The sequence below is a fragment of the Octopus sinensis genome, linkage group LG10, assembly GCF_006345805.1.
Source record: "Octopus sinensis linkage group LG10, ASM634580v1, whole genome shotgun sequence".
NCBI lineage: Eukaryota > Metazoa > Mollusca > Cephalopoda > Octopoda > Octopodidae > Octopus > Octopus sinensis.
Genome location: NC_043006.1, coordinates 55,951,152 through 55,961,526, shown reverse-complemented (window position 1 = coordinate 55,961,526; position 10,375 = coordinate 55,951,152). Strand labels below are relative to the sequence as shown.

The 10,375-nt window shown below is 37.1% G+C and overlaps 1 protein-coding gene across 1 annotated transcript in view; it reads left to right on the top strand.

The window, feature by feature from the left end:
• Positions 1-7,644, top strand: part of LOC115216430 (cholinesterase 1-like) — a 21,183-nt gene extending 13,539 nt beyond the window's left edge. The window contains 4 exon segments of the mRNA XM_029785762.2: positions 1,456-2,254; positions 2,257-2,974; positions 4,483-4,661; positions 7,460-7,644. Of these exon segments, the coding sequence (XP_029641622.1) occupies positions 1,486-2,254; positions 2,257-2,974; positions 4,483-4,661; positions 7,460-7,566 (1,773 nt within the window). The 5' untranslated portion in view covers positions 1,456-1,485 and the 3' untranslated portion in view covers positions 7,567-7,644.
• The last annotated feature ends 2,731 nt before the right edge of the window (positions 7,645-10,375 follow it).

Sequence of the window (10,375 nt, the reverse complement as noted above, 5' to 3'; positions counted from 1 at the left end):
GAGACAGACTGTTGCTCAAAGAGCTGCCTTCCAACTCTAGTGATGCTATCAACGTCGTATATGCAAACTTGGTCAAAGGGATGCACTTCGACATTTGGTGGTTAAAAGATGTTGTTGAAAGGATATGATGCGACATTCAAAGGCATTTTCGATCGATGTTAAGCCACTGCTGCTTTCTTTACGTTTCAGGTAGAGGCGGTCTACATAACTGTTATGTTGAAATTATGTATGCTTGTTAGTATTTTTCGGGTTTTCACATCAATGGCTCAGATCTCATCAAGCATCCAATCAAGCAGCTCAAATGTTGCTATGAGTACTGGCACTACAAACACATTGTGGGCCACTGTTTTATTGAATACAGAGAGTTCTGAGGTCCAAATTTTCTTTATTCGGCAGTAATATTCTTTAGTGATACGTGTCTTGCTACAGGAGCCATTGTAAGATATATTTTCATCCAGACCTAGAGACCTGTAACATTCCTCGTCAGATACAGGGGAAACAGTCAAATTATTGATGGAGATGTTACTGATCTAATTCATAGTTTTCCTTTTCACAACCATACAATAACATTCACAACCATACAATAACTCCAACCCTACATCCTTTGAGAATATTGTAACTGGGTCAAGACTCTTTTTCATCTCATGCATATTCTTTGCTTAAAGTTTTAAGTCATCCACAAAGAAACAGTGTGTAGTTTAGGTATTTCTATTTCCTTGTGGACCAGAGAAATATCCTTCAGACTTCCTTAACATAAATGACAAGGGGTTACAGAAAATATAAAGACCACAGAGAGGCCGTGTCTTTGGAATATGCCTCTGCGATATTGTATTCTGTCGGATATAATACAGTCACTCTTTGTGTTTAATTTCAAGATGGTGGCCCACGATGAAGTCAGGTCTGTTATGGCTTTCACTCTTTTCACTGGAACTTTAGTAAGTTGAAGAGCTTCTAGTATCCATGAGTGGGGGTATGTATGTATGTATGTATGTATGTATGTATGTATGTATGTATGTATGTATGTGTTATGTATGTATGTATGTATGTGTGTGTGTGTGCGTATGTGTTTGTGTGTTCGAGTGAAGTGTGTGTGTATGTGTGTGTGTGTGTTTGTGTGTATGTGTGTTTGCACGTATATGCTGAAAATGATGCTCTAAAATTATATTATATAATATCAATTAGTGTGCTAACAGTTCATTGTTTAGTAAAAATTTCCATCTTAGGAAAATCATTAGCTCGGCTTGCGCTGAGATAATCATTTCCTTTAATCATATTCACTAAACATGTCTTCACAATGACACAGTGTCATTGTGAAGACATGTTTAGTGAATATGATTAAAGGAAATGATTATCTCAGCGCAAGCCGAGCTAATGATAAGTAGTACAAAATTTACCTACTTTGCACAGATTCAACTAAGTTTTTTTCAAAAACATTTTTTTTCTTCTTTCTTTCAGAATTTCATCAGCAGTTGAGCTATTAATATCATGGAAGGATTGAAATATATTTTCATAATTTCTCTGTTAAAAACTTACGTCTATGCGCTAGATCCGATAATTGATACTACCACTGGAAAGATTAAAGGGTCAACAATTTCAGTTCTGAAAGTTGATCTTGATGTATTTCTTGGAATACCATTTGCTAAACCTCCCGTTGGTAATCTAAGATTTAGAAGACCTGAAAAAATTGAACGGTGGAGTGGTATAAAAGAAACGAAGGAACATGTTGCGGCTTGTGTACAACCTGTAAGTAAAAAATATGATGATCTTAAGGGTTCAGAGATATGGAAAATAAAAACTAATATAAGCGAAGATTGTCTTTATTTGAATATTTGGGCGCCTTCAGAAGCACGAACACTCCGTTCAAATTTAACCACAATGATTTGGATACATGGAGGTGCATTTGTTTCAGGGACGACCACAGTGGAATTATATAATGGAAAATGGTTAGCTGCCAGTCAAAATATTATCGTTGCATCAATGAATTACAGAGTAGGGCCATTTGGTTTCCTTTCTTTAAATGATGAGCGTGCTCCAGGCAATATGGGACTGCTTGATCAAAACCTCGCTATACAGTGGATCCGCGATAATATTGCATCATTCGGAGGAGACCCTGATAAACTGACACTATTTGGACAAAGTGCTGGTGCAGCATCTGTTGGTTTTCATGTTGTTTCCCCACTTTCTCGGAAGCTTTTCAGGAATGCTATTATGATGAGTGGGTCACCTACCTCTACCTGGGCATTTAGACCATTAGACAAAATATTGATAGAGCAAAGGCAATGGCTTTTGCTCTTAAATGTCCCATGAATAACACTAAAGCGATGATAGATTGCTTTTTAGAAGCTGATGCTAACACTCTAGCTCTAGCACAATTTTACAATGTAGATGACTTCATAAAAGTTACCTTCACCCCTGTTGTCGACAATTATTTCTTACCAGGAAAACCAAGCGAAATACTGAATGATAAAACTGTGAAAAAAGATGTGCTAACAGGGTTTGTCGAAAACGAAGGAAGTCTCTTTCTTCTGTCGGCATTCCCCAAACAATTCCCCATAAATAAGATTGTCCCGATGAGAACAGATACTGCACATAAACTAATGAATGATATTACTCGGCCAACATATCTAAACCCTCAGCAAATGAATGTTATCACATATCTTTATGGTTCTCGTGTCTTCTCCTTTCCTGAGACTGAAAAATACAGATACATAATAGAACAAGTAGCTGGCGATACATCATTTAAATGTCCTGCTATCAAATTGGCCGAGCAATTCAGCACCCATTCCAATGTCTACATGTATTCTTTCGAGTTTCTATCGCGATTAACTCCCTGGCCGAAATGGTTGGGTGTCATGCATGGTTATGATAATTTTTTTGCGTTTGGGCACCCGTTATCCGGAAAAATTTTTTCAGAGAAGGATAAATTAGTAACAGAAAAACTGACCAGTTCTTTTGTTAACTTTTCTAAATCAGGGTGAGTCTTTATTTATTTATTTATTTATTTATTTATTTATTTATTTATTTATTTATTTATTTTCTATACTATTTGCTTGTGTGTGTATCTTCTTTTTATCTGATTCTGTCATTAGACTGAGGTCATGCTGGGCCAACGCCTTGACAAACTCTACTCGAGCAAATCGACTTCGGCAAAACAATGAAATGCAGTAAGGTGAGTCTTACAAACGGAGACCATACCCGCTCAGTTGCCAGGAATTTCTATATGTGATACAGTATCAGCACGTAACTGTACACAAATGGTAACGACATATTGAGCCCACCTTCCTGATGATATTGACAGCAGATGTGTGAACTGAACAGCAAAAAGGTAGCCACTTCACTTTGGTAGGACGAGGATTATGATAAAACAATAGGCAGGCGGTAAACAATGACGGAGGTGACAAAGACATTCATCAATTCTGCTCGACCTTTCTGAGAAAACTCCCCCTCGGTCCATTTCAGAGGGAGGCTTGCTACTCTGTTCGAAATTTAATTATTATTATGTCTGCGTAACTAGTGTTTCGGCAAAAAGAGACAGACAGAATAAGCACCAAGCTTAAAGAAAAAAATAATAAGTACGGGGGTCGATTTGTGCGACTGAAATTCTTCAAAGTACTGTTCCATCCCGGCTGCAGTCTGATCACAGAAGCAAACAAACAAATAAATAAATAAATAAAACGGAATAAGTTCAATTTTTCTTCTTGAGTTTTCCAAAAAGAATGTTTGAGGAGTGGTATTTAAGATGTTCTTTGTCGTATAGAATCTATATGCTTGCGTATGCAGTTAGGTGTAGTGAATTTTGAAACAAAGTGTATTTCAGAGATTTTGGAGGCTTGGTTAGAAAGATAAAAATGAAACAAATATAAAATAAATAAAGAAGTATTTGGAGGGAGGCTGGTTCATGGCAGGTCAGAAGAGGTCAAACTATGTTTTTAGTTGCAATAAGCTTTCTTTGAGGCATTAAACGGATGACAGACTTTTTTGGTTAACTCTTGACAATTTTTCAACTACTTTATATATTAATAAATAAAATCTATACATCACTACAAAGTGATACACACACATACACACACATACACACACATACACATACACACAGATACAAACACGCACATATACACATGAACTCACATACGCATGCGCGCACACACACACACACACACACACATGAACACATCATACTTAACGTTTTATTCTGACACAGACACAAGTCATTCATTTTAAAGGGAGGTTACTGTAGACTAAATCGATTTCAGTAATTACTGCTACACTATTTTGTTTATCCAAAAAGGATTGAAGTTGACCTCGGTGGGAATTTGAACACACATATAAGGAGCAGTAAAGACATCTTGTCCGATGTTCTAACGAATCTATCAATTCATCTCCAGTCACTTGCATAAAATATTTCCTATCATGTTTCCTACCATAAGCACAAAGCCTCACTTACCTAAAGTTTTGATTTCTCTTTGTTTCATTATTTTCCAGTAATCCTAACAATGGAGATTGTTTTGATTGCTCCAATGATCCATGGCCCAAGTTCACACTCGAAAGCCAGAAATATATTGTGATTGACAAAAAATCTGAGACGAAGGAGAATTACATGAACAACATATGCGGTGTGTGGAGTGAACTTCTCCCAAAATTAAAGAGACCTTTGTGTCCAGGTAACTTTATATATATTTCGTTCTCTCATTTTCTCTGCTGACTGTTGTCATATATTCACCAGTACACACAATATAGACTTATACACTCATACATCTGGGAAACACTTTCCTTTCAAAAACAACTTCATGGCTGGGATGAGGTGAAAATCAGAGGGTGCAAGGTCAGGAGAGTAGGGGGGATGGGGGAGGAGTTCATAGCCGCACGCCTGTGCTTCTGATCTGGCGACACGCGAGTTGTAGACCGGAGCGTTGTCCTGCAGGAGGAGGATGCCTTTGCTGATCTTGCCCCGCCTCTTGATTTTGATAGCTTCTCTTAATTTCCTCAAAAGTGAAGCATAATAGGCTCCTGTAATTGTGCTACCCTTTGCCAGGAAATCTGTCATCACTACTCCGTCCTGGTCCCAGAGGACTGTGAGCATGACCTTGCCTGCGGAGGGCTGCACCCTTGCTTCTTTGGAGGAGGTGAGTCACGGTGCCTCCACTGCATTGACTGGGCTTTGGTCTCTGGATCATAGTGATGGACCCAGGTTTCATCCTGTGTAATAAGTCTTTTGAAAAATTTTTACTCATCTTCTTGGCACATCTCCAAATTCATCCTCGAGCACTCGACGCGTTCTTGCTTCTGGAAAGGTGTGAGCAACCTGGGAATCCATCTGGCAGACACCTTTTGCATATGCAAATGGTCATGAATGATAGTTTCCACAGACCCGGTACTAAAATTGACCTCATGGGCTATTTGACGAATAGTTATGCGTCGATCTTCCAAAATGACAGCCTCAACTTGATGGACAGATGCCTCATCAATGGCAGAAGGGGGGCGACCAGATCTAGGAGCTGTTTCCACAGAGTTCCAACCATGTTTGAATTCACGATGCCAGCGTTTTACAAGGTCATATGATGGGGCATCATCACCATAAGTTACTTTCATTTCATCAAAAGTCTCCCGTGGTGTGCGTCCTTTCAAATACAAAAACCGGATCACTGCTCGACACTCAACAGGCTCCATTTCACACTTGACTCAGTTCAAACACCTGTATATCAGAAACCACAATTAGTTCAGAGCTGTAATTTGCCACCTAATCTTTAGAGATATAAATAATTGCACATGTAAATTTTCAGCTAGATCAAACAACTGCAAGTGGGTCAGAGGCATTACTTATTGAACGCCCCTCGTAAATATGTATGTATGCACATAATGTATGTGTGTGTGTATGTATGAATGTATGTACTCCTTTATTCCTTTACTTGTTTCAGTCATTTGCCTGCAGCCAGAGATCTTGTAATGTAAAATTTTACACTACAAGATTCCTTTGAATGAACAGCATATGGAATTCATATCTACACACAATCCATTTATAATAACAAAATGAATTCGTATCAGAATTTCAATACTATGGACAAGAAGCCTCTATACCATTCTACACAGCACCTTATTGGATAAAGGAGCTGCGACTACAACATCCAACATATATCTTCCTTTAGGCGGCGAGCTGGCAGAAACGTTAGCGCGCCGGGCGAAATGCGTAGCCGTATTTCGTCTGTCGTTACGTTCCGAGTTCAAATTTCGCCGAGGTCAACTTTGCCTTTCATCCTCTCGGGGTCGATAAATTAAGTACCAGTTACGCACTGGGGTCGATGTAATCGACTTAATCCCTTTGTCTATCCTTGTTTGTCCTCTCTGTGTTTAGCCCCTTGTGGGTAGTAAAGAAAAATATATCTTCCTTTATACTCCTATATTTCCCCCTTTCCAAAATAACTCATATTGAATTCTCTTATTTCCTTCTATTTATCTCTCTCATGTCGTCTCTGATGATGGGATATCCTTTATTATCCCCGAAACTGCTGTAAAACTACCTTTCTCTTTATAAATGTCGTAGAAATTTCACTCTGCCTTGGCTTTGTTATCTCATTTTATTCAGCATTCACCCGCTCACACACGATACTTTTATCATCGAACCGGGAGTATAAAAGTGGTCCTTCCGTAACACATACATAGCTTTGCCTGCCTTTTGAGTCCTCTCGATACCAGAATCTCTCTCTCATATATATATATATGTGTGTGTGTGTGTGTGTGTGTGTGTGTGTGTGTGTGTGTACAGAGCAAAATGATTTAGAAAATATTTGCGAAGATATCATTGACTCTATTATTATCTAGTGTAACAATTTTAAAATGATAATAACAGAATCAATAATATAGGCGATTGCAGGTCCCAAGAAAGCATTAAATAAATGAAGGGTTAAAATTAATCAAAGAGCATAACAAGTATGTCTACCTGCGGAAATAACAGTCAAAGCTCTTATTTAAATCGCCAAAATACACTGATAATAACTACAATAAATAAATATATATATATATATATATATATTATATATATATATATATATATATATTTATATATATATATATATATATATATATATTCATATATATATATATATATATATATATATATATATATATATATATATATACACACACACACAGGGTGTCCTAGAAGTCACTGGTGCGTTTCAATTTTTTATAAGTTCCTTAACTTTACAAATAAATGCATGGACTTTTGATACATAAAGTGCTCTCTCTCTCTCTTTCTCTCTCTCTCTCTCTCTCTCTCTCTCTCTCTCTCTCTCTCTATATATATATATATATATATATATATATATATTATATATATATATACATATATCATTGTATGTCTGTTATAGAATATACTTACAACATAACATACAATTAACACGTATTATGTCAATGAGATACAGCTCATTAACAAAAGATTATTTTATTCCATTTTATTTTTCAGAACTAACAAGTGGATCCCAGAATATTTGGACTTTCCAGGGAAGAATTCTGACCTATTTCACATCAATGTTTTTCTCTTTGATATTGTTTGGAAACTTTTTGTTTTAATGCTCAGTTAATCATTTCACTCTATATTGACATCTATGTTTTATTTCATAAACTACATCATTTTATGTTTGGTTTATTCGCATATGTATAAAATCAATTTTCTTTACACACACACACACAAACACACACACACACACACACAAACATACCCACACACACACACACACACACACACACACACACACACACACACACACACACAAACACTCACTGCACTCTCTTCTCTCTTCGGCGAATGAGCATTCAGTAAAACACATCTGTTAAATGCTCAGAGTTCGATGCTCTGCCATGTTGTTCTATGTGGATATTCAGATATATTCGGGATTTGCAGAAACGGTTGCCGATGCTGCAGTAGCGGTATCCGTCATCTCGGGCCAAAATTAGACCCGGCTCTCTGCTGGACTGGTTTCTCCAATAGAATGTTGATCCTGGCTGACTCAAAGTCGGAGATGGCTTGACAGCAACAGCCTCTCTACCGAGTACTATCCTTGTGAACAAGTTTATCTATCAGAATTTCAAGCAGGCCTTTAGAGTGTCATTATAAAGGAGCAATGGCGGAACATATATAGCGCTTTAGATATGCGAGTATCTTCCATGCATTTCACACGACCAACCCGCCACAGTTGCACTTTGATAAGGAAACTCTCTTTACCTATAGAATGTTACAGCTTTTAAGGACCTGTGTTGGGGTCTTTGTCCTATCACTTGATGTTACAAGTTGAGCGAAGCAGCGGAGTGTCTAGCCATCTGATATGGCGTCTGTAGAGGATCCATGTTTCACAACCACATATGAGAGAGGTACTGCTGCCTGGTACACGTTGATCTTTGTGACCAGCCAGATGTACTGGTCTCTCTACCGTTTGTGCTGGGGTCTACCGAAAGCTGAGCCTGTCTTAGACAATCGTTGGCTAATCTCTTCGTCCAGTTGGGCATTGTTTGAGAGGATGCTTCTCAAGTAGCAGAATTTTGGCACATCATTTAGAAGGTGGAAGAGGGGATAGAAAAGTCAAGGAGATAGAAAAAGTAGGTGAAGCATCAGTCAAAATGGGTGGACAAACAGAGAATAGAGAAGTTATATAAACATGTGTACCCCTGTGGTCAGCTATTATAAGGGAGGCAATCCCTTCTAGATTGATTTAAGTTGCGGTGGATTTGAAAGTTTGAAATTTACATTAAAGAGTAAAGAAGTGGGGTGTACAGTGCATATACATTAAGATATTATATATCAGGATAGATGAATAGGAAAGAAGTGAAAATGATGGAAATATATAAGATCATATAATATTAATTAACTTTTAAAAAATATATAAAAATAATAAAGATGGCGATGATGATCTTTTCTACGATAAGCACAAGGACTGACATCTTAGACGAAATCTTAGGCTAATCGAATACACCGATTCCACAGCTCAAAGAGTACTAGTTTATCGAAAACAATAATAATACTGATAATACTAATAATCCTTTCTGCTATAGTTGCAAGACCTGAAATTTTGGAGGGTGGGGGCTATTTGATTGTACTGATACCAGTGCTCAATTGGTAATTGTTATTTTATCGACTCCAAATTGATGAAAGGCGAAGTCAACCATGGCGGGATTTGAACGCTGACAGTAACGAGCCGGATATATATATATATATATATATATACATCCCATTAATAATGCGATTTTGTCAATTGCATGAACTAAAAGTCGGAGATGGACGAGATAAATTACCTGCATCAACTTGCTATAAAGTAGGTAGTAATTTTACCTTTTTAATATTCTTAGGGCAAGTTTTAAAGAGTGCAGTTCGATTTTAACAGTCATTTTTTCGAAACTATAATGGAAGTGACAAAAGAGCAAGACACTTTATTTTCAGATTGCTCCAGTTCACTCAGCTGTAGAAATGAGTTTTGACGTTACAGGTGCCAAGTTGTATCGGCTTTTGTCTTTCTCTTGGATAAGATCAATAGCGTAGAGTGGGGAAGCTTGTTTGCGTGGGCGACTGCTGGTTTTCCATAAACAACCTTGCCCGGACTTGTACATCCGAAGGTAACTTTCTAGGTGCAATCCAATGGTCATTCATGACCCAAGGGGGTCTTTATCCTTTTAAGCTGGGCTGTCTCTATATATAATTCAAAGTCTATAGACGTGACTTCTTTATGTGTAAAATGTGTAATCCTTTATGATTACATACTAAATGTCTAAAATATGTTGGACTTGAGATAATATTAACATGTCTATTGTAGTGAACGCAAGAAATACAATTAAAAGTACATATCGGTATAACCGCTTGTGTGGGTGTACTGTTTTCTTTTCTAGGGAGCTTTTGAATTATAAGTGCCGTTGTTAAAGAGGTTAGCAAACCTTCTTTTCGTTATACTATTCCCATGTAGGAGGAATGTATCCCGGATTTTAAAGTATTCAGATGAAAGTTTGAAGTGACTACTGAATACAAGTTAAGAACGTTTAAAGGAAATTTGATAAGTTTGAACAAAATCTTTTGCACTCTGATCGTATTCTAACATCAGTTTATTTTTTATATATTATTTACTTTAGAAGATTTATTTACTTGTAAGGTGTGCCATTGTGTGTTCGTATGTTATTTTCAGATAACACTACGAGGTGGTGGAAATATATGATGGAGAGATAGTGTACAGGAATGACCTCAATATATTTTATAAGAAAGGGAGTGTCGTATGGAAATTGTTTTTAAAATTTACTAATTTCTGTGTGGCGTATGATAATATATATTTATTAAACATGTCACATTACTGAAAGTAAGGTTTGGGGATTCGCTTGTACCATATTTTTGCAAAACAATGCA